This window comes from Mustelus asterias, chromosome 13, assembly GCF_964213995.1.
Source record: "Mustelus asterias chromosome 13, sMusAst1.hap1.1, whole genome shotgun sequence".
Taxonomy (NCBI): Eukaryota; Metazoa; Chordata; class Chondrichthyes; order Carcharhiniformes; family Triakidae; genus Mustelus; species Mustelus asterias.
This window is the reverse complement of record NC_135813.1, coordinates 61,635,414-61,659,517: the sequence shown is the minus strand read 5'-3', so window position 1 is coordinate 61,659,517 and position 24,104 is coordinate 61,635,414. Positions and strand designations below refer to the sequence as shown.

General features: G+C 42.6%; 1 protein-coding gene across 7 annotated transcripts in view; it reads left to right on the top strand.

The window, feature by feature from the left end:
• The first annotated feature begins 6 nt into the window (after positions 1-6).
• The window catches only part of pxna (paxillin a), a 163,293-nt gene continuing 139,195 nt past the window's right edge, over positions 7-24,104 (top strand). For all 7 annotated transcript variants that reach the window (XM_078226893.1, XM_078226892.1, XM_078226891.1 and 4 more), the window contains exon 1: positions 7-39. In XM_078226893.1, the coding sequence (XP_078083019.1) occupies positions 27-39 (13 nt within the window). In that variant the 5' untranslated portion in view covers positions 7-26. The remainder of the gene's footprint in view (positions 40-24,104) is intronic.

Sequence of the window (24,104 nt, the reverse complement as noted above, 5' to 3'; positions counted from 1 at the left end):
GCTCTTGGAGCCTCGGCAGCGCCAACATGGATGACCTGGGTAAGTGAGGGTGGCGGGGGGGAGGGAGAGCGGGTGAGGGTGGGGGGCTCCATCCTCCCCGAACGCCAGCACCGAGCCCCGCCAGGCCGCATCGCTCTCCCGGGCTGCCGGCCAGGCCAGTTCCCGGCCCCCGGGCGCAGGAGGCCGGCGTGCGGCTGCGGTGTGAACGCGGCGGCGACCCCTCGGCCCCGGGCGAGGGGCTCCCTCCCCTCCCCTCCCAGTCTCCCCCACATGGGGCTCAGTCCCCAGCCTGCTGATCCCGGAGCCGCTGCAAGTTTGTTGAGAGGATTTGAAAAGTTTCCTGTTTGTTTTTGGGATCTCGATCTGAAGCTGAAAGGATTGTTTGTCCCGAAGAGCAGACTCGGGGCAGCAAACTTTCTCAGCCACGGGATCAGTGAGCAATGATCCTCGGATCGGCAGGACATGGGAAATGAGGATCTGATTAGCACTCCACAGGGTCACGGAGAGATCTGTGGGGTATGGACACTGGGGTATGTGCTGTGGGATTTGTAAGGTATGGGCACTGGGACCTGTGGGGAATGGGACACTCACTGGGACCTGTGGGGAATGGACACTCACTGGGACCTGTGGGGAATGGACACTCACTGGGACCTGTGGGGAATGGACACTCACTGGGACTTGTGGGGAATGGACACTCACTGGGACTTGTGGGGAATGGACACTCAATGGGACCTGTGGGGAATGGACACTCACTGGGACCTGTGGGGAATGGACATCCATTGGACTAGGCCTGTGGGGAATGGACACTCACTGGGACCTGTGGGGAATGGACACTCACTGGGACTTGTGGGGAATGGACACTCACTGGGACTTGTGGGGAATGGACACTCAATGGGACCTGTGGGGAATGGACACTCAATGGGACCTGTGGGGAATGGACACTCACTGGGACCTGTGGGGAATGGACACTCACTGGGACCTGTGGGGAATGGACACTCACTGGGACCTGTGGGGAATGGACACTCACTGGGACCTGTGGGGAATGGACACTCACTGGGACCTGTGGGGAATGGACACTCACTGGGACCTGTGGGGAATGGACACTCACTGGGACCTGTGGGGAATGGACACTCAATGGGACCTGTGGGGAATGGACACTCACTGGGACCTGTGGGAAACGGGCACGGGGACCTGTGGGGAACGGGCACGGGGACCTGTGGGGAACGGACACTGGGATTTGTGAGGAACAGACATTTGGGTTCCGTGGAGCATGGACACTGCGAGCCGTGGGGAATGGATACTGGGATCTGTGGGGTACAGACAGTGAGGACCTGCAGGGTATGGCGAGGGGGGCATCTGCAAGATACAACCAACGGGGGTATCTGTGAGGTATGGGTAACCGCCATCAGGAGTTTGTGATGATTGAGAAATAGGAATCAAAGATCCATTGGGGCACAGTGGTTAGCAATGTGGGTGGCACAGTGGTTTGCACTGCTGCCTCACAGGTCCAGGGACCTGTCTTCGATTCTCAGCTTGGGTCACTGTCTCTGTGGCTGTGAGGGTTTCCTCCAGGTGCTCTGGTTTATTCCCACAGTCCAAAGATGTGCGGGTTAGATGCATTCACCATGCTAAATTGCCCCTTAGTGTCCCAGGATGCCTAGGTTAGAGGGATTAGCAGGCTAAATATGTGGGGTTGCAGGGATAAGGCCAAGAGGGGATTGTTGCCAGTGCAGACTCAATGGGCCGAATGGCCTGCTTCTGCACTATAGGGTTTCTAATAGGGATCAGTGGGGACCTGCAGAATACAGATCTGTAGAGAATTGAGAATAAGAATTGGAAAGTTATTGCTGAAAAGGAACATGTTATTGAAGCTTTTCATCTTGAACTCATCATGGCAGACATAAGATTGTCAGATTTCAAAAGGGACAACAATTTGGCATTGGAATTTGACATTTGTACGACTGTCCTGATGAGTGCAAGGTGAAAAGCTTCAACTTCATGTCTTTTTTTCAGTGACACGCGAGTTCTATACTACCAAGTGGCAACTGGGACATGAGGAATAGGGCTCTTTTTGAGGACACAATAAGGACCAGGGATATCTGTGGTAATGGGTTAAGTTGTCTATGAGAACAAGGGGAACAATAAAGGGATATGTGAAGTGGTAAGGGGGGAATGGGCCAGCCATCTATAGGGGCATGGGGAATAATGATTAGCCTTTCAGGTGGTATATGGTTACAAATGGTAAAATTGACTGTCTGCAGGGTTAGCAGAAAATAACAATTTGTTTTGTTGCTTATGGCATCATAGGGAACGAGTAATGGCTTGATTACTTGTTCACAAGAATAACAACTTGATTAACTTTTCATAGGGAATCATAGAGACAACTGGTTCAATTCTGCATTTTTAGTTGGGGTAGCAGAGATCAGAAGAAATAGAGATTGAAATAATTATTTACGAGTGTCCAGTTGGGCTGCAAGAAATGATAATTCAATTGATTTTTCATTGAATTGTGAAGTGTAGTAACTGGATTTTGTATCTGTGGAGAATAGCACTTTGATTTGACATCTTTGTTAGGAAGGAATGCATGCTATTCAAAACTGTTTCTAGCTTTTGAACATTTGCAATTCAACCGGTATCCATCCTGCTGGTGTTTTTCATAATCACATTTCGATTTTTAAAAAAAAGGGTGTTGGCAGATTCCTTAATATGTCTAATTCTCCATCCAGCAATGCAGTATTTGTTTAGGAATTTATTCTTGCCTGTATTAGGGTGTATTGCACATTTGCTTTAATATTTCTGTGTAATCTGCCATCGTGATTATACCATGTCTCCAGGCATCAAGGATATTGCTATCACATACCAATCATTCCCTCTGCCTCCTGTAAGGAGAGAAGGAGAGATAGTTTAAAGATCACAACAGATAATTTTAGTTGCGAGTCCAGCCAGGAAAAGGAAACCAAATTTGTGATTATTCCCGACACCACCAATATCGTGTAACACTTAAACCAGACAGCGTAAAAACATATCAGTGGGGTTTAAGAGAACAGTCTTGGTTGCGCAGAATGCCTTTTTTTTATCAGTAAGCCAGTTAAGAATCCTTTGAGCACAAGGTGCAGAATATTTACAATTAATAGTTGTGTTAATAGTTGGACTGATCAACACTTTTCCAGAAGGTACTGACAAGCTCTTCAGACTAACAAGTGGATGAACGTTCTGAGCTCACTAATGACTTATCCAGGACACTGCGCTTGAATGATCCCAAGAGTCATTTACCGAGATCCACATTGTACTGTAAAGAGAAGCTGACCTCGCCTTTGTTAAAATTTACAACATTTTCAGGAATGTGTTGTTTTTCCATTACCTTGTCCACTCCCTGAGGGAATAAGTTAACAGAAATGTGGCAAATACATCTGAGTTTCACGTATAGATTCGTGCAAATGGACATGTTTCTCTGCTTACTTTATGATAACTTCCAAAGTTTCCTTTCCTGGAGCAGTGATGTCCAGATTACATGCTTTACCTGGTTCTTGGTTCCCTGTGTCCGACCCAGTTGCGTTTGGAGTTGCTGTAGCTTAAGTCTTGAGGCAGTCCTTGTCCCTAAATTCTAAACAGTTTAATATGTGTATCTCTTAGTGGAAATATTTTAATTTCAACAAGAACAACATTGAACATAGGCGGCAATTGTATATGCATAATCAATACATGATTTGTGGCACAATGGGGAAAGAGCCGCAGTATCTGACTAATTGGAAGGACCTTCAAAGGACTGGCACAAGCACGATGGGCCAAATGGCCTCCTGTGCTGTTAAGATTTTCTGATATTCTCAGCATTACAATAGTGACTCCATTTCACAGTACTGAGACACATTTGGTGATTATAAAAAGTGTTATATGAATTCAAGTCTCTGAGTGCTGCATAATGTATCAGCATAGTTCAAGGGATGGAGGGTGGAACTGTAACATGAGAGGGATGGGCCAATCATAGTGAAGAATAGGGGATAAACTACTGTGGCAGAAAAAAATAATCAAATATAAACTAGAAAATTATCATTTGGCCCATCAAGTCTGTCCTTTTGATTCTTCATACTAGTCTTCAACCCGTTTCTCATTCCCTTTAACTTTATTATTATTTCTCAGGGCAGCACGGTGGCATAGTGGTTAGCACTGCTGCCTCACAGTGCCAGGGACCAAGGTTCGATGATAGCCTTGGATATCTGTTTGTGTGGAATTTGTATGTTCTCCCCATTTCTGTGTGGGTTTCCCCCCACAGTCCAAAGATGTGCAGGTTAAGTGGATTGGCCATGCTAAATTGCCTCTTAATACCAAAGATGTGAAGGTTAGGGAGATTAGTGGGGTTGTGGGGATGAGGTGGGGGGAGGGCCTGGGTAAGATGCTGTGTTGGTGCAGATTCAGTGGACTGAATGGCCTCCTTCTGCACTGTAAGGATTCTATGGTTCTGTGGAAAATGCTGGAGCCCTAATGCTAAACACTACCCTGGATCTTAGCCACGTCCCTCACCCTAACTACCCATTACCTGTACCTTGACATAACTAAGGTCACAAACTAACTGACTTAAGAACAGCTACCTCCCTGCTGTCGTCGGACTTTTAAATGGACTTGCCCTATATTAAGTTGATGTTTCTCCACACCCTAGCTATGTGTGGAACACTGCATTCTGCACCCTCTCTTTTCCTTCTCTATGAACGGTATGCTTTGTCTGTATAGCGCGCAAGAAACAATACTTTTCACTGTATACCAATACATGTGACAATAAATCAAATGAAAAAACCCAAATCCTCACTTTGGAATACCATCATCCATTATCCTTATCATGACAATAATTAAAGCTTACTGACTATCTTTCAAGTGGTGTGCCTCGATCGCCAACTCTTATGGTAAACTCACAGCACTCAAATAAATAGCACGCATTGGACAAAAAGAGGATCTAACCATTGCCCTTGACATTCAAACGATGTCATTACAGAAACCTCCACTACCAACATCCTGGGGTTACCATTGACCAGAAACTAAACTGGACTTACCATATACATACTGTTACTACCAGAGCAGGTCAAAGGCTAGGAATCCTGTGGCGAATAACTCCCCAAAGCCTGTCCACAAGGCACAAATCAAGAGTGGAATGGATACTCTCCACTTGCCTGGATGAGTGCCAACAACACTTAAGAAGCTCGACATCATTCAGAACAGAGCTGCCCATTTGATTGCTATCCCTTCCACAAACTGTCCCTCCACCATGGACGAACAGTGTCAGCCTTGTGTACAATCTACAAGGTGCACTGCAGGAACTCACCAAGGTTCCTTAGACAGCACTTTCCAAACCCATGACCACTACTATCTAGAAGACAAGAGCTGCAGATACCTGGGAACAAGAGCAACAGATATCAAGTCACTCACCATCCTGACTTGGAAATATATTACTGTTCCTTCACTGTTACTGGGTCAAAATCCTGGAATTCCCTCCCTGCTCTCCAGAGACTGCAGTGATTCAAGAAGACAGCTTGCCACTACCTTCTAAAGGGCAACTAGGGATTGGCAATAAATGCTGGCCTAGCTAGCAACGCCCACATCCCATAAATGAATAAGAAAAAACAAGCCTAATAAGGAAAGTCACATTTTGCTGGAGAACAAAATCAATTTTGCTACCATGACTCTAGCTGACACTAACTAGAAAAAAAAACTATACAAAATAAGGATAGTGGCAAGTAAAACTAGACAAAAAGTCATAAATAGCACGAGACAGATTAAAGTGCCAGGCATCAATGAAACAAAATAACTCAAGAAATGGGAATGCAAACACTGCGGGATTTTGGCTACAAGACTAGTTTGGACTGGGATTGCTCTTTAGGGCAGAATTGATTGAAGTGTACACAATTATGGATAAAATAGGAAAAGAAAAACTGTTTCCATTGGCTGATGGTAACAGGACGAGGGGGACACAGGTTTAAGGTTTTGGGCAAGAGATGCAAGGAGGAGCAAGTGGTAAATGGAACTCACTGCCCAAGTGGGTGGCAAGGTGGCACAGTGGTTAGCACTGCTGCCTCACAGCGCCAGGGACCCGGGTTCAATTCCAGTCTTGAGTCACTGTCTGCGTGGAGTTTGCACATTCTCCCCGTGTTTGCGTGGGTTTCCTACGGGTGCTCCGATTTCCTCCCACAGTCCAAAGATGTGCGGGTTAGGTTGATTGGCCATGCTAAATTGACACCAATGTCAGAGGATTAACAGGGTAAATTAACAGGGTTACAGGAATGGGGCTGGGGTGGGATTGTGGTCGATGCAGACTTGATAGGCCGAATGGCCGCCTCCTGCAATGTAGGGATTCTATGAAATAGAAATGATTGACTTCAAAAGGAAATTGCATAGATACTTGAAGGCAGTAAACTTTCAGAGCTACAGGGATAGAGTGGGGGAATGGGACTGACTGCAGTGCTCAATGGATAGCTGATATCGAAACTTGATGGGCTGGATGGCCACCTATCTGTGACACAAATGACACTATGGAAAGATTGGACAACCACACTGTTGCCTGTACACCCACACCCTACCACATTTAGTATTCTAAGAATGTAGTGGGCTTTCTTCGGTTTCTGGTTTGTAGCATCTGAATGGCTTTCTTGGCCACTTCAGAATGTACTAAGATTTAAGAGTGTTGTGGCAATGGACCAATGTGGTGGGTTAAGAGTAGAAGACAGAATAAGACCAGCACAGAGTAATACAGAGGGAATAGAAGTTAGATCAGTGTAAAGGATATGAGCTAAATAGGAAAAAGGATGGAGAACTGTTTACCCGAGCCCATGGTCATGTGAGTGCATTAGTACAATTTTGAAGTGTTACTATTGAACTAAGGAATTGAGGGTTCTGTGCGGTGGTGCAGACGTTCTGAGTGAGCCATTACTGCACAGCAGAATGTGCATGAAGAGTTGCTTAAAATATTTACAAAACATCCCCCATCAATCTATTTTTGTGACTTCAGTGCGAGGAGGAGAAATCAAAATGTCGTGGTCTGAAGATTGATTTCTGGGTGCAGCAGATACCATTCTGTATATAGCAGAAACATTTGCAGTGACAGCTATAGACTCTTTTCCACTCTTTATAAAAAAAGAATATTCCCATGCCAGTTCACTTTGTAACCATTCTCCACTTACAGATTGGACAGTCGCATCTCTCCTCATTGATATAGTGGGAACGTACAAACAGCTCTTTGATTCCTGACCATGGTTTTTTGCACTGGAACTCACTGAACATAAATTGCTCATTGTAGATTTTATTGAGCATGCTCCACTCAATCAGTTGGTGCTTGAAGGAAAAGTTTACATGAGATTGTATAGGGACTTTCCAATTAAAAAACAAACATAGAAATGATAGGAAGTACAGGTGAAAATGACTTTATAAGTGGAAAAATGTGAAGTTATACCGAATAAATTGAGGCTGTTGATGATGCTTCCCCTTTCAGAATGGTTGGTTTCCTGGCTACACGTATTGCACATTCACAATTGATATCTTTTAATCATTTTACTCTCATTTACTATGCTTGTACGAAATGGCAGCTTCTACTAAACCAGCCTCCAATTATGAAGCCCATTTAGAGAAGAGATAATCTGGAGAATGGAATGCCTTTGATTATGCAAAGAAGGGATTAGTCCCTGCTTATGGGACCTCAGTGACTGGACAGAAATTGTAAAGTGTACAGAGGAAATAATTTGCATTCATATAGCACCTTCCATGAAGTGAGCAAGGCCCCTATCCATCAGTGATAGGCAACCTAGGCTTGTGAGTGGGTCACATGAGTGACCCTCTTTCATCTCAGATTGAAATGACCCCATGAATAAATTTAAATATTTCATAGTTTGTAGAAAGTGCTTATTCATTTATATATTAATAGAAATGTCATCAAGCTCAAATGGTAAAGACAAAATAACTCCTGGATGCAAAGTGCACGGCGCTCTCAGTCAATGTTGTGAGCAATCAGCACGTACCTCACTTTACTTGCTCTTGTTTTACATGCATATCACTTTAGTCATACCGATAGGCAAAAAAATGGACAGAAATCAGCGGAATGTGGCAACCCTGTGAATAGACAATGGTCAACAAAATGTCTGGTGGGCCACACTCTAAACCCAGAAGAGATGCATGTGGCCCCCGGGCCGCAGGTTGCCCATCACTACTATACATCCTCATGTCCTAAAGTGCTTTACAATACAATGAAGTACTTTTGAAATGCAGTCACTATTGTACCGTAGGAAAATGTGGCAATCAATTTGCATACAGCAAGCTCCAAGCAGCAATGAAATAAATGACCAGAGCAGGGATAAATATTGGTGAAGACATAGATTTATTTTTGTAATAATGCTAGTGGAACTCACCGGAGAGAATAGACTAGGGCTTGGTTTAACATTATATCTGAAAAGCAACATCGCTGACTGTGAGATGTATTGCACTGAAGTGTACACCTCGATTATGTGCTCAAATCACTGGAGTGTAGCTTAAAGCTTCTGAGTCTGAGGTGTGAGTGTTGCCACTCAGCCAATGTAAAGGAGAGATTGTTGACTCTGCTGCTGTCTGTAGATTGCAGTGTACAGGGAAATTTGATTGAAAATCAAGTAATTTACTTTTAACTGCAGGTTCCATTGATGTGCTTTTATATTTTGTTGGTGCCTATCAGTTCTCTTCACTGAAAAGCTCAAGACATAGCTCTGTGCCTCAGTGGTGCATGTAAGCATAGATAAGGAAGAGCTAGTCCGAGTGCAGAAACCATTGTGGTCTACGAAAAGGTCATGTGCTTGAGTGCTTTACACATTACTGTTCAGCATCAGATCCAGCACACCCATAACAGCTGTTCCGTTTAATCTGTGGTTTTTTTCATACGTGTTAGTGCACCAAAGTAAAGCTTTCTTAGTGGAGATTGGCAGCCATTAGCACTGTCGATCAGCATACTGTAGCTTGTGAATTGTTAGCATCACAGGACACAAGTCAATGCAGATGTCCCTATGGAATTTGTTAATTTCACACAGACTTCTTTGTACTGATGAGTTTGACAGTATCTGTGAACTGCTTCATGGCTCTTTTGGTTTGATTTATTATTGTCACATGTATTGAGTACAATGAAAAGTATTGTTTCTTGTGTGCTTTACAGGGAAAACATACCGTTCATAGAGTACATAGGGGAGATGGAAAGGAGCGGGTACAGAATGTAGTGTTACAGTCATAGCAAGGGTGTAGAGAAAGATCAGCTTAATATATAGCAGGTCCATTCAAAAGTCTGATGGCAGCAGGGAAGAAGCTGTTCTGGAGTCAATTGGTACGTGTTCTCAGACTTTTGTATCTCTTTCCTGATGGAAGAAGGTGTAAAAGAGTGTCCAGGGTGCGTGGGGTCCTTGATTATGCTGGTTGCTTTTCCAAGACAGTGGGAAGTGCAGACGGAGTCAATGGATGGAAGGCTGCTTTGCGTGATGGACTGGGCTATATTCACAACCCTTTGTAGTTTCTTGCAGTCTTGGTCAGAGCAGGAGCCATACATATTAAGCTGTGATACAACCAGAAAGGGTGCTTTCTGTGGTGCATCTAAAAGTTGGTGAGAGTTATGGTGGACATGCTGCATTTCTTTAGCCTCCTGAGAAAGTAGAAGTATTTTGGGATGTTAATGTTTAGGATCTGCCTTGCTTTGGCGTCTCTAAAAAAAATTAAGCTTAAATGTTTATTCAACAGCCTTCATGTAGTAACCTTCTTGCATTTTGTTCCTGTGGTTACAGTTTTACAATAATGCTACCATAACCATTTCAGTGTTGCATTTGTTATTGCTCTGTGACAAAGTGTAAATTTTGCATGTTTCAAGCAATGAATATTTGAAATAAAATGGAAATTGCTCAACAGGTATGACAACATTTGTGACGAGTGAAACGGAGTTAACATTTCAGTTCCATGAACTTCCATCCAAATACTTGAACATTAATTCAATGTGTGCATCAGACTAGAGAATTTCTTGATTCTCAGTTTGCCCTCTACTTGAACTATTTTAAGATTGTAGTTTTGAATGAAGCTTGCTCTTACTCTCCACCCCTCTAACTTATTTGTTTTGTATTTCACACTTTTTGCTCTTTATAATACAGAATTCTCTTTTTCTCTGTGCTGATGGCAAATGCAAACAGGTGCTCATCTCACATTATTCATGTTTTGTTTGGTTAGAATTTGATTTTTCCTTCTAACCTTTTTCTTCCTTTTCCTATGGTATGTCACTGCTGGTAGTTCTATCCTATCTTTGTTTAACACTCTGAAATGGTAAAAGATATTTTAGTTGGTTTTCAGCAGAGGAAACTGGCTGTGGAAGATAACTGAGAGTCACTGTAACAAAACTATGCTGGCTGCCCTTGATAAATCTGTACCTTTCTAAATGACAGCTTATACCGTTCCACAATGTTTTTCCAATGATTTGCCCACAATTGAGGTTAGGCTGACTGGCCTGTAATTGTTTGTTCTGTCCCTTCTCTCTTTTGTTGTAATGGTACAGCATCAGCAATCCTCCAATCCCTCTATCGCCATGTCTGTAGTCAGAGCGAATTGGAAAATGATGGTCAGAATCTCTGCTATTTCCTCTCTTGCTTTTCTTAGTAGTCTGGGGTTAATTTCAACCAGGCCTGGCGATTTATCTACTTTAAAAAATGCTAGACACTTTAATATTTCCTCTCCACTTTTGACATCCTGACTCAAAATGTTTTCTGTCCACAGATGCTGTCAGACCTGCTGAGTTTCACCAGCATTTTCTGTTTTTGTTTCAGATCCCAGCATCCACAGTATTTTGCCTTATCCTAGTGTTTCTAGTCTGCATTTGCTAACTTCTGTTGCAGTTTCGTAAAATGGGCTTTTCCCCAATTTAAAACTTTTACCCTTCGTCTATCCATGTCTCTTTGTCCTTTTCCATAAGTTCTCCAAATCTACTAAATTATAATCATTACCATCACAATGTTTCCCACTGAGATACTTCCCACTTGCCCAGCTTCATTCCCAAGACCTAAGTCCAGAATTGCTTCATACTGCCAAACAGTGTTCCTGAATATATTTTAATTACCCAAAACTTCCAAAGGGATTTGGAACCCCTGTGTCTGACTCTGATCAGACAGAGAACTACCCTCTTACTCATATGTTCAAATGGTTCTGACTTACGATGGAGGATTCTGCAGAATTCTCTCAGCTCAGGAGCAGTGATGAGAATCTGTACTGAAGCCACATCCTCCTTTTACAGCACTAGCTGCCTTATTCTGGTAAGTATTTAAAGGTTCCAAAGTTTCTTAGTTTGTGTGTGTGAGTGAATGTGTGAGTTTGTAGGTGTGTAAATGGGTGGGGTGGCAGCTGGGTAGGGTGGTTGGGACTGTGAAGTGTTCTCAGGTCAGGGGATAGTCATGTCTGGTTGGAGAGGGTTTGTGAGGTGGAGTGTGGGAGCGGGGAGCAGAGGGGGTGCGGAGGAGGTGGTAACGGGTCGACCAGGCAGTTGTGTGTCAGTCAGAAGACTAGGAGTTTCCTGTCTAACGTTTCCTGGATAATTATATAGATATAGACTGTTGTATATAGAATCCTACAGCGCAGAAAGAGGCCATTCGGCCCTTCAAGTCTGCAACAACCACAATCCCACCCAGGCCCTAACCCCCATATCCCTACATATTTACCCACTAATCCCTCTAACCTATGCATCCCGGGACACTGAGGGGCAATTTAGAATGGCCAATCAACCTAGCCCGCACATCTTTGGACTGTGGGAGGAAACCGGAGCACCCGGAGGAAACCCACGCAGACACAGGGAGAATGTGCAAACTCCACACAGCCAGTGACCCGAGCCGGGATTCGAACCCAGGTCCCTGGAGCTGTGAAGCAGCAGTGCTAACCACTGTGCTACCATGCCGCCCTAAACATTAACATCCCAAAATACTTCTACTTTCTACTTCTAGAGGATCTAAAGGATTTTTCCAGAGGGGCCACTGAATACTGATACTCTCTCTGGGCTAGGGAGGATTTAACGTTACCAAAAGTTCCCTACTGCTATTTTAGTTGAGTTCCACTGACTTTTTATTCCACTAACTATTCATTCATGGGATGTAGATACTAGTCCAGCATTTATTACCCATCCCTAATTCCCTTTGAGAAAGTGATGGTGAGCTGCCTTCTTGAAGCACTGCAGTCCATGTGTTGTAGGAACACTCACAGTGCTGTCAGGGAGTGAGTTCCAGGCTTTTGACTCAATGACAGTGAAGGAACGGTGATATTGTTCCAAATCAGGATTGTGTGTGACCTGGAGGGGAACTTTCAGGTGGTGGCTCTTCCACGCATCTACTGTCGTCCTTCTAAGGATAGAGATCATGGGTTTGGAAGGTGCTGTAAAGGAACCTTGGTAAATTGCTGCAATGCGTCTTGTAAATGGTAGACACTGCTGCTACTCTGCGTCGATAATGGGGAAGTGAATGCTTACTGGATAGGGTGCCAATCAAGCAGGTTGATTTGTCTTGGATAGTGTTGAGTGTTGTTGGAGCAGCACTCACCCTGACTTGTGTCTTGTAAATGGTGGATAGACTTTGGGGGGGTCGAGGGGTGTGTTGCTCTCTGCAGAATTTCCGGCATCTGACATGCTCTTGTAGTCACAGCATTTATATGACTGGTCCAATTCGGTTTCTGGTCAATGGTAACCCCCAAGATGTTGATAGTGGGGGATTCAGTGATGGTTAGATTCTCTCTTTTTGGAGATGGTCATTGTCTGGCACTTGTGTGGCGTGAATGTTACTTGCCACTTATTATGCCAAGCCTGCATGTTGTCCAGTTCTTGCTTCATATGGACATGGACTGCGTCAGGATCTGAGGAGTCGTGAATGGTGCTGAACATTAGGCAGTCATCGGCGAACATCCCTACTCCTGTGCTCTGTATCTATTAGTGATAAAACATGGAACTTTCTGATCTGCATGGATTATTATCATGGTTGCCACACTTCACTCACTTTGATTCTACATGCATGAGCCAGGGGGACTAGCAGTGTAAATGCATGGGGTTATGGGGATAGGGCCTGGGTGGATTTGTGGCCGGTGTAGACTCGATGGGCCGAATGGCCTCCTTCAGCACTGTAGGATTCTATGATCTATGATAACCTTAACCAAGAAAAAAACCATGCAAACTGTCAAACTTCTATTTCTTGTCCTTTGCCTCAAAATGATGTGTTGGCCAACTGCTCGCTTTTCAAAAATATCAGCATCATGGCACTCTGGACGACTGGGAACCCTGCCTAATCATTCAAAATGTGCTGTCCATGTTTCAGGGTTTAATGATATCTCTTAAATATGGAGGAGATAATTGAGAGAAGATAAAGTTTTTGGTGTTTCAATGGTTAGTCATCTGCATTGTTACTGAGGCAGGAACATAAACCTATTGGTATTCCTGAAATTATTTACGTAAGTCAAACACAAAGGGTCAATGATCATGTCACATTCCATGGATTGTGAAGATATGTCTTAATACAGGAGAAAATAATGCTATCTGTATGCTGGGATTATTCATGTGAAACGAGCACAAGGAGAAATGCTTTGAACTTGTCCTTTAGAAACTTTTGCCTCAACGGTATGAGTACTCTTAGAAATTCCATTGGTAATTCATCTTTGTTTCTTTATTTACTTTTCTCTTTGTCCCATCCGCTTTCAATATTTTAAATGGAAATATATCTTAGATGCCTTCTCCAACATAATTCTGCACGTGTATTTAGCTGGGAGCGCTGCATCCTCTCTTGGACGCTCCCTATTCAGCTGTGAGCATATTGGCCCCTTATTAGAACCACATTACTCCGAATTTACATTGAACATGGCTCGTAATTAGGATGACTTTGCCCTTTATTTATACTTGAGCACATTCTTCCCCCTCTGACCCAGATGGTAGTGCTCCGTAGTATCCAATTCTGGATTCTTGTGCCATCTGCTATTGTATTGATGAAGTCAAAGTAAATAAAAAGAATCCAATCTGGATTGTTAAAAGTGTGGAAATCTTTCCATAAAGGCAACATTGACTTTGTTGAGTCTTATTTCACTAAACTAGGTTAAACAGGAGTTTTGCCTTCAAAACGTGTCAAATCAAGATTCTTTTGTCTGAGTTCTTTGGACATGCAATAAAAATGGAAGCTAATTAATGTTTGTAGATAAAAAGGTCTTCCCTGTTATTTACATGTTTTAAACTTGTGGAATTTGGTAAATGAAATGCAATTGATCAATCAGGATGAATGAAATGAATCTGATACATTGATACAATTACTGGGGGTTCCTAAAAGGAATCAAAATTAGATTTTAGAAGTAGCCATATTTTCATCCGTTATGTAATCCATACCTTATTTTGAGATGCACTGTGTTACCTGTACCATTCTGGACCTACTATCCAGTTTGCAAATTATTTGTTTAAAAAAGTATTGATTTTACTATATTGCTGCCAGAGAAGGCACATTGTAATTTCAATACATCATGCCACAGATTCAGTTGGATGAATTCTTACTGAACAGGGCACTATAATCACTATTAGAAATCTCCCAGTATTCAATCATATGCCCTATGTATTACAAGCCATTTACTTTGGCAACCCCTTTTCCATGCTATCAAAGGTTGTTACACTCAGGAAGTCCTTAACTCATCTGGGCTATCTATATTCAACTGTAATTAATTAACTTGAACATTCTATAATTCAAAAATCTTTTTGAAATAGTTAACAATATTTATGTCAGTAACATCAACCATAATTTGTTATATTCTGGTATATAAGTGTACTTAAAGGGAGTTATTGAACGCTGAAGCAGCTTATGTTTAATACACAAAATAGCATCGCCATTATTCAGTTTCTATCACTCATTAATTTTTGCCGTGTTTTTACACGTTGAATGAAAGCAGGCTTCAACTTGGATATTTTCCACTTGTACAGAACAGCCACTAATTGTTGTGGAGAGATTAACAGCTTTTTGTTTTCAGATTGTGATGTAGCTCTGTTCACTGCTCATTGGAATTGTCTGGACATTTAAGAATGCTATGACTTTAACGCTATTTTTAAACTGGAGCACAGAGTAGCCATTAGATCGTAAATCTCCTGTCCTCGAGGACAGAACTGCCCTTATTAAATCTTAAAAGCCCCCTCATGTTGCTGTTTATAGGTTCTCTTAAATATTTTGGCCCACAGTGTGACACTATGATCAGGAGATAAAAAGCAGCTAACTCCCTGACTGTTTAGCTGCCTATATGTACATAGTCCTAGCAAATAGAAATATTCACTTTAAAACTTTTTTGATTTTCTGAGTAGGTGAAATAATAAATATTAATTAATATTGAATACCTCATAGTCAGAGAACACAGGTCATTTTGGTCCATCTCCCTCCTGCCTAGAAGTTAAAATTGGGCATTTTTCTTCAAGGTCAAATGGAAAAGTATCCTGCAGAGATGTCAGCTATTTCCCCATGTAATCCTAATTACTACACTGTTCCAAAAAAAGTGCTAACATTTTGTGCATTTTGTCAAAGTTGGCTGAAGTTTGGTAAGATTCATGTCCATTGCATTGCTGTGTAACCCGCTTATAACAAGTGACGAGGGCACCTGTGTCACAAGGTGGTTAACTCGCAATATAATTACATGGCTCTTTATTGAGGCTCTTCCCTGCTTGATTGATGCTCTGTAACTACAAAACTGAAAAAATAAATATTTTTAAGAAGAGCTTTCCTCTCACTGAGAAGGCCTCAGGTCATTCAACATCCAATAACCTACTCTGAAAACTCTGCTCACATTTTGACAGTTGTGATAAATTCATCACAGCAGCTGAGACAATCTATGATGTTCTAAAGCAATTAACAATGTTAAAAATAAAACAACCCACATCATTCTCAAAGAGAAATGTAAATTCTCTGTACCTCCTAATGTTAATGGATCCTTAAAAGAAATTCCAGGATCCGGATCTGGATCTTCACCTTTGTCAAAAATTTTAACCGCACCCTATTTGTGTACCAGGTTTTGTTGAAATCATCATTAGTTTTTGAAGTATATTGTTGACAAACAGATTAACAAACAAGGGTGAAAACCTTACCTTTGCTTATCCTCCAGAAAGTTAACCTCTTTGCCTATCTATACCCCAGAGCTCCCAGCATAGCATAGAGGAGTGAATTCTATGTTAGCAATAGATTGTAATGACCTTTTAAGGACAAATATATAGTCTGCATGCTCCCTGGTAAGCAAGTGTTATAATGTGTGGCATTTGTTTGCTTGGAATGTTGCTTTCTTCCATGCTTGTGCAATAGGCATGTGTAGTCTTGCTGCACTAAGGAATTCATCTGGGCTGCTGTGGGGTTAGGTTGATTTTTGATATGAAACCGTGCAGTGAAGAACCTGGGTCAGGTGATGCTTGTGGAGTGAATAACATTGGAATCTTTACTGACAGAAATAGGCCAGAATGTTAGAGGGAAAAGACACCTGGGAGACAACGCTAAACTGAAAAAAGGGCAATTGTTTTTTCCTAATTTTTCTGCATTTAGCTTTCCGTGACAGCACTTGACTTGTCGTTTATTGAGACTAGAAATTTTCTGTACAATCTGTACCTTTTGAGATGTGAGAGATTTCGTACTTGTGCCTGTTCTTTTCTCTAACTCATTATAACTGTGGCACCTTTCTCCACCCAAAAAACATGGAAGGTGGATTTTAAGGAATGACCTGGAGTTAACTCGAACCTTGGTTTGTGCAAGGATAAATTTAATTTTTTTTCTGCATCAGTAGCTCATTTGGACTACTACCTATACTGTAAAATAAATGGCTTACTTTGCTATTGTGTAAAATATGTATATTTCCCAATATGAAGTATAGGGTGTAAACATGTCTGGAGATGTGAATTCTATCACCCTTTTTATGGTAATGAACAGTTGAATGCAGAGACAAATGAAATGTAAATGTGATCTTGTTGTAATTGCTTAAACATATTTCTTCAGTATCTGGGGTGTAAACCACAAGAATTTTTATTACCTGGTGACTGGGGAAGGTTCTGCTTGTCTTGGCTTCCAGTATTGCACAAAGAATTCCAGATCAGCTATACATGTGCAAGTTTCTGCCTGCATGTTTAAAACTAGGGAACTGCAGCTTTTCTTTTGAGCTGCTGATTTTTGCTGGTGACTGCACTGTTTGCCCAGGCCAGCAATGTGAAAGCGCCTCCAGCCTGTCTGTGGGCAGATAGAAAGACAGTCAGCTCACCTGGGCTGGAATGCAGCAGTTGGTGTTTGAAATGGTTTTCTGTGCCCTTGGAGGCAGCAACAGCACCTGATTAACTTTTCAGTGCTGTAGAATCAAGATGACCAGTGACAGCAATAGTGAAGTTAATGCAGCATTCAACTTAACAGCATGATTTTAAAAATAAATTTGTTGTTTTAATCATTAAATCAATTAATATGATGCCAACAATAGAAATCCCATGGCACCTTACTTCAGATTGGGTTTAATTAGATCACAGGGTAAATATAGATGAGGGAGACCATTCAGCCTATCTTAATTCATTCAACTAGAAAAAGCTGCAGTCTCTCAATTACAGCATTCAGCTGTCATTTATGTGACTCTCACAGGTTCAGGGCAAGAGGGGAAAGTTTAAGGGAGATGTGCAGGACCAGAGTGGTGGTGCCTGGAACACACTGCCATAGGAGGTGGTGGAAGCAAGCACATTAGCAATATTTAAGAGGCATCTGGATGGGTACGTGAATAGTGAGGGAATAGAGGGATACGGACTGAGTAGGGGCAGAAGTTTTTAGTTTAAAGTGTATTTACTAGTGTCACAAGTAGGTTTGTGTTAACACTGCAATGAAGTTACTGTGAAAATTCCCTAGTCACCACACTCTGGCACCCGTTCGGGTACATTGACGGAGAATTTAGTATGGCCAATGCACCTAACCAGCACATCTTTTGGACTGTGGGAGGAGACTGGAGCACCCGGAGGAAACCCATGCAGACATGGGGAGAATGTGCAAACTGCACACAGACAGTGAACCAAGCGGGGAATCAAACCCGGGTCCCTGGCGCTGTGAGGCAGCAGTGCTAGCCACTATGCCACCCATAAAGGGCATCATGATTGGCACAGGCTTGGACGGCCGAAGAGCCCGTTCCTAAATGCATTGTCTGTAAAAAGAACTTATTGACATCAGTCTTAAGTTTTCTGGTTTATCATCTTGAATCTCTGCAACTGTGTTCTTATGTTAAACTTTTACATGAAACAAAATAAAATTTTCTATATTAATGTATTATGTACTTGTTTGAACTCTCCTCTAAACATCATTTGCTGATGCTAGGCATCTTATAGACTTAGAAACCCTACAGCACAGAAAGAAGCCATTCGGCCCATCGAGTCTGCACCGACCCCAATCCCCCCCAGGCCCTACCCCCATATCCCTACATATTTACCCACTAATCCCTCTAACCTATGCATCCCAGGACACTAAGGGCAATTTTAGCATGGCCAATCAACCTAACCCGCACATCTTTGGACTGTGGGAGGAAACCGGAGCACCCGGAGGAAACGCACGCAAACACGAGGAGAATGTGCAAACTCCACACAGACAGTGACCCAAGCCGGGAATCGAACCCAGGTCCCTGGAGCTGTGAAGCAGCAGTGCTAACCACTGCTACCGTGCCGCCGTGTTTGCACAATAGCGAGGGCACAAATGTTTTGTGCCTCAGTAACCAAAACTGGACATAGTAGTGTTCTATTTTATTTTTTAATATGCAGCCATATCTCATAGAGATAGCGTTATACTTCCTGAATTCATGTAAATATGCCAATGTTTGATTGTTCTCCTCCCACTCCTGTACTTTCCCCTTGGTGAGTAATTACCTAAGTGTTGCAATACTGGATTTATGCTATAACTTAAATCTCCTGCTGAATTATGGTGGAATGATCAGATTTACACCGCAAATGTTGTAAAGTTGCTTCAGACTTCTAGATGACCCAGATGCAGGGTTCTCTCCAGACATTGCAGGCATAGAATTTCTTCATGCTTTTAATTGTCAATGCCACTATAAAAGAAGTGATACTGAAACTAATTTCTGTGCTGGGTTAAATGCTCGGTTGGAGCAGCTAGGCTGCCATATTGTAACCTCCTTAAGAGAGCATTACAATTAGTCCTCAACATGATTGTGCATTAGAGTCCAAAAGACAATTTGTGCCCTGCTGGATTGAAATATTGCCATTTATATACCCGGTTCCTTGCGACGATAAATGTTGATGATAAATGGTGGCAACTCAGTGGTTAGCACTGCTGCTTCACAGCTCCAGAGAGTCGGGTTCAATTCCGACCTTGGTGACTGTGTGGAGTTTGCACATTCTCCCTGTGTCTGCGTGGGTTTCCTCCGGGTGCTTCGGTTTCCTCCCACCTCCAAAGGTTAGGTGGATTGGCCATGCTAAATTGCCCCTTAGTGTCCCAAGATTTGTAGGTTAATCATGGGAAATGTGTGGTATGGGGATGAAGTGGGGGAGAGGGTCTGGGTGAGTAGCTTGGACGGAGAGTGGGTGCAGATCCGATGGGCTGAATAGCCTCTTCTGCACTGTTGGGATTCTATGATGTTGCTGATATTAATTTTTTTTCTAAACACTGGTGTTGTGATGAAGAACCCTGGCAGATGCCTGGTCTCTCGTTTGGGGCTCCTTAATATAATGGGATTGCATATATTAAAACTGAACAGTATAGGTCTGTTATGGGTCACTGTAATGATAACTGATTTATGTACTGTTAGATTCAGGAATCTGCCCAAACATCTGAGTCAGGATGGCTGCGTACAACAGGAAACCACTTTAAACTCTGAATAACACAGAAGAGAAACACCAAGCTGCAGGCCAAACCACTTCTGGTGTAAAATTTCATTGTAATAGCTCAGCGTCACAGAGAATTTAACATACTCCTGGGGTCTGGTAGGATGAGGAGTAGTATTGGCAGCCAGTTTCCAGAACTGTGGGTTCTTGATAAATTGAACTCTGATTTTGTAAGAAGGAGAAAAAAATACCAGTTCTGTTTTGCAATTGAAGTACTAATTCATGAAGATTGTTGTGATTGGCTTGCTTTACTGCTTGCGGGTGATGCAGACTCATGCTTGTCTCAGGTATCAGCAATGTTGCCTGAATTATCAGCATGAATAGTGATACCTGTATCCTGCAGTAGACAGTGTGCTGGAGGATCACTGTTTAAAATAAATAACTTGTGTGTTTGGTTTTCCTGAGGATGTGAGAACCTCCTTACCTATTTGCCCAAGCTCGCCCTGCAGCTGAATAGTGCAGAAGGTTGGGCCGTTAGTCTTTAACCTGTTGATTTCTTTGAAAGCTGAATGTGAATCACAGGAAGCATTTTGCAAACTTTCCTTCCTCCCTTTCCCCCAATTGTCCTGAAAAGAAACAATAAATCCAAATGAGATACATTGACAAACATAAAGGTTTAGAGGGATCTTTAATACAAAATGTCTATTTTATAATACCACATACACTTTCTATTAAAGACAAAGTAACACAACTCACCATTAAGATTGTTAAAGAATCATGTAATCGTTTAATTTACAGCACAGATGGAGACCATTGAAGCCCATTGTGCTGATATCAGCTTTTTGCTGCAGCTGTCTGTTCTCATCCTCTTTTCCTGCCCTCTTCCCTAATCCCCCTTTGTGTTCCTCGACCTCCCTGCAGCATTTGGCACCGTTGACCACGCCATCCTCCTCCAGCTCTCATGTGGTTTCCACTCTGAGTCTGAACAGAGCCAGCAGAGACCTTCCAGAGTTCCCCAGTGATCTGTCCTTAGTGCCCCTCTCTTCCTAATCTATATGTTGCCTACATTCACAGGTATGAGGTCAGTTTTCTTTGTATGTTGATGACACCCAGCTCTACTCCTTCATCATTCCCCTTAGTCCAGGCCTGTTCAGTCATTCTGTCTGTCTACCTGACAGGAAGTAATGGTTTTGTTAAACATTACATTGGCCAAATAATGGAGAGACTGAAGTTACTTTTTAAAAAAAACTCATAATTCTATTCTTTTGCCATTGAAATTAAAGGTTTTGGGCAAGAGAAGCAAGAAATTGTGGGTGGCATGGTGGCACAGTGGTTATCACTGCTGCCTCACAGTGCCAGGGACCCTGGTTCGATTCTGGACTTGGGTGACTGTGTGGAGTTTGCACGTTCTCTCCGTGTCTGCGTGGGTTTCCTCCGAGTGCTCCCGTTTGCTCTCTCAGCCCAAAGATGTGCAGGTTAGGTTGATTGCAATGCTAAATTGCCCCTTAGTGTCAGGGGGATTAGCAGTGCAAATACATGGGGTTACGGGGATAGGGCCTGGATGGGTTTGCTGTTAGTGCAGGCTCGTTGAGCTGAATGGCCTCATTCTGCGCTGTAGGGATTCTAAGATTCTATGCTTGGGGATCTGAGGAAGAATTAATTTAGGCAGCAAATGGTGACCTGGAACTCGCTGACTACGAGGGTGGGTTAGGGTTAGATGATCAGTAATTTCAAAAAGATATTGAATGCAATATTCAGGGAAATAAACTTGGAGGGCTCCGGGGGTAAAGTGGAGCAATAGGATTGACTGGATTGTTCTAAGGAGAGCCAGCATGGACTTGATGGGCTGTATGGCCTGTTTTTGTGTCATAGTGGCTTTATGGCCTGAATATTCCAGGTGGGGGGAAGCTCCATTTTCGCCATCTGAAGAGCGACTCCCAATTTGGGCAAGGATGGACTTCCATTCAAGGCCTTGTCACTATTGAATCTGTATCTGCCAATCTATCGGGTAATCTCTGAACTGCTGTCTGAAATGGCCTTAAAAAAACCCTGAGTTTAAGGGCAATTAGGGATGGGCAATAAATGCTGGCCTTGCCAGCGATGTCCACATCCCATGAAAGAATAAAAAAAATACTTGTACAGGACTTTAATCTTCATATATACTGCACTTGTCCAACTGTTAAAGGTGGTCTGGAAGGTGAGTATGTAAGAATGCTTTTGTGACAGTATCCTGGAGCAATAAGTTGTGGAACCAACTAGGGAAAAGCTATTTTAGATCTTGTATTGTGAAATGAGGCAAGGTTAATTGGTACAAGCTCCTCTGGGAAATTGGCATCATAATACAATTGAATTCCACTTTAATTTTGAAAATGTCATTCTCCAATCACACACACAATCTTAAACTTAACCAAAGGTAAGAGGGATGGACTGGTTATGGTTAATTGGGTAAATTGACTAAAATGTATGACAGTAAGTAAACAGTGTGAAACATTTAAAGTTGCAATTCAAAATAGTAAACAAAAGTACACTCCATTACAAGTTCACAAACTAAAAGCAAGTGCTTTTAGTTTATGACTGGGAACTAAGTGCATTCCTGGTCATAAGAATAGAAAAGCAGAATATTTTTTAAAAGGCATGAAACTTGTAAATGTTTACGTTCAGAGGGACTTGGATGTACTTGTACAAAGAACACAAAGTTTGCATGCAAGCACAGCAAACATTGGGAAGGCAAATGGCATGTTGGCTGTTATTGCAAGGGAATTGGAGTACAAAAATTAAAAAAAACCTTGCTACAATTGTACAGGGACTTTGGGAGACCACACCTGAAACATCAGTGCAAGTAAAGATAAATAGTTAAGATTACATCTAGTAGCCATTGCAGAGACATGGTTATAAGGTGAGCAAGGTTGGGAAAAAAATATTCTAGGATTTACAACATGGAGCAAAGATGGACAGAATAGAAAGCGAAGGATGACATAAGGACATTAGTGAGAAAAGAATCTTGGAAGTTTAGGAAGTATAATCAATTTGGTTGGAGATTAGGAAAAGCAAGAGTCAGAAAATGTTGGAGAAGTAGTTTGGAGGCACCCAACAATAGTTACACTGTTGGTCAGAGCATTACACAGGAAATTGATCTCCATATTTGAGAAGGGGTATACTGCATTGGGGGTTGTGCAGCAATGGCTTACTAGATTAGTCACTGGGATGAGAGGAGGGTTGTCTTATGAAAAGGCTGAGTAAATTGGGATTACATTCTCTGGAGTTTCGAAGAATGCAAGGTTATCTCATTGAAGCATACAGAATTCTGCAGGGGTTGACATGGTAGTTGATGAGAGGTTGTTTTCCCTTGGCAAGGAATCTAGGACATAGGGGCACAACCTCAAGATAAGAGTCCAATCATTTATGACTCAGATAAGGAGAAGTTTGTTCACTCAGAGGGCTGTGAATCTTTGAAATTTGGTGCTCCAGTGGGTTGGGGATGCTTCACCATTGAATATTGATAAAGCTGAGATGGACAGATTTTTGGCCGCTTAAGGCAGTTGCGGTAGAAGATCATCAATGATTGCATTGAATGGCGGAGCAGGCTGGATGAGCTGTATGGCCTAATCAAGCCACCCCCCCCCTTGTTAATTTATATTATAAACAGCACTTGTCCTCGCATTGAATCTTGAGGTCTCACCTGTATACCTAACTCAAGATGTGGAGATGCTGGCGTTGGACTGGGGTAAACACAGTAAGAGTTTTAACAACACCAGGTTAAAGTCCAACAGGTTTATTTGGTAGCAAACGCCATTAGCCATTGGTACTGCTCCTTCGTCAGATGGAGCGGATATCTGCTCACAAATAAGGCATACAGAGACACAAACTCAAGTTACAGAATACTGATTAGAATGCGAATCTTTACAGCTAATCAAGTCTTAAAGATACAGACAATGTGAGTGGAGAGAGCATTAGGTACAGGTGAAAGAAATGTGTATTGTCTTCAGACAGGACAGCCCGTGAGATTCTGCAAGTCCAGACAAGCTCTGGGGGTTACCGATAGTGTGACATGAACCCAAGATCCTGGTTTGGGCCGTCCTCATGTGTGCGGAACTTGGCAACTCTGCGCTGTCGTGTGTCGTGAAGGCCGCCTTGGAGAACGCTTACCCGAAGATCAGAGGCCGAATGCCCGTGACCGCTGAAGTGCTCCCCCACAGGAAGAGAACAGTCTTGCCTGGTGATTGTCGAGCGGTGTTCATTCATCCGTTGTTGTAGCGTCTGCATGGTTTCCCCAATGTACCATGCCTCGGGACATCCTTTCCTGCAGCGTATCAGGTAGACAACGTTG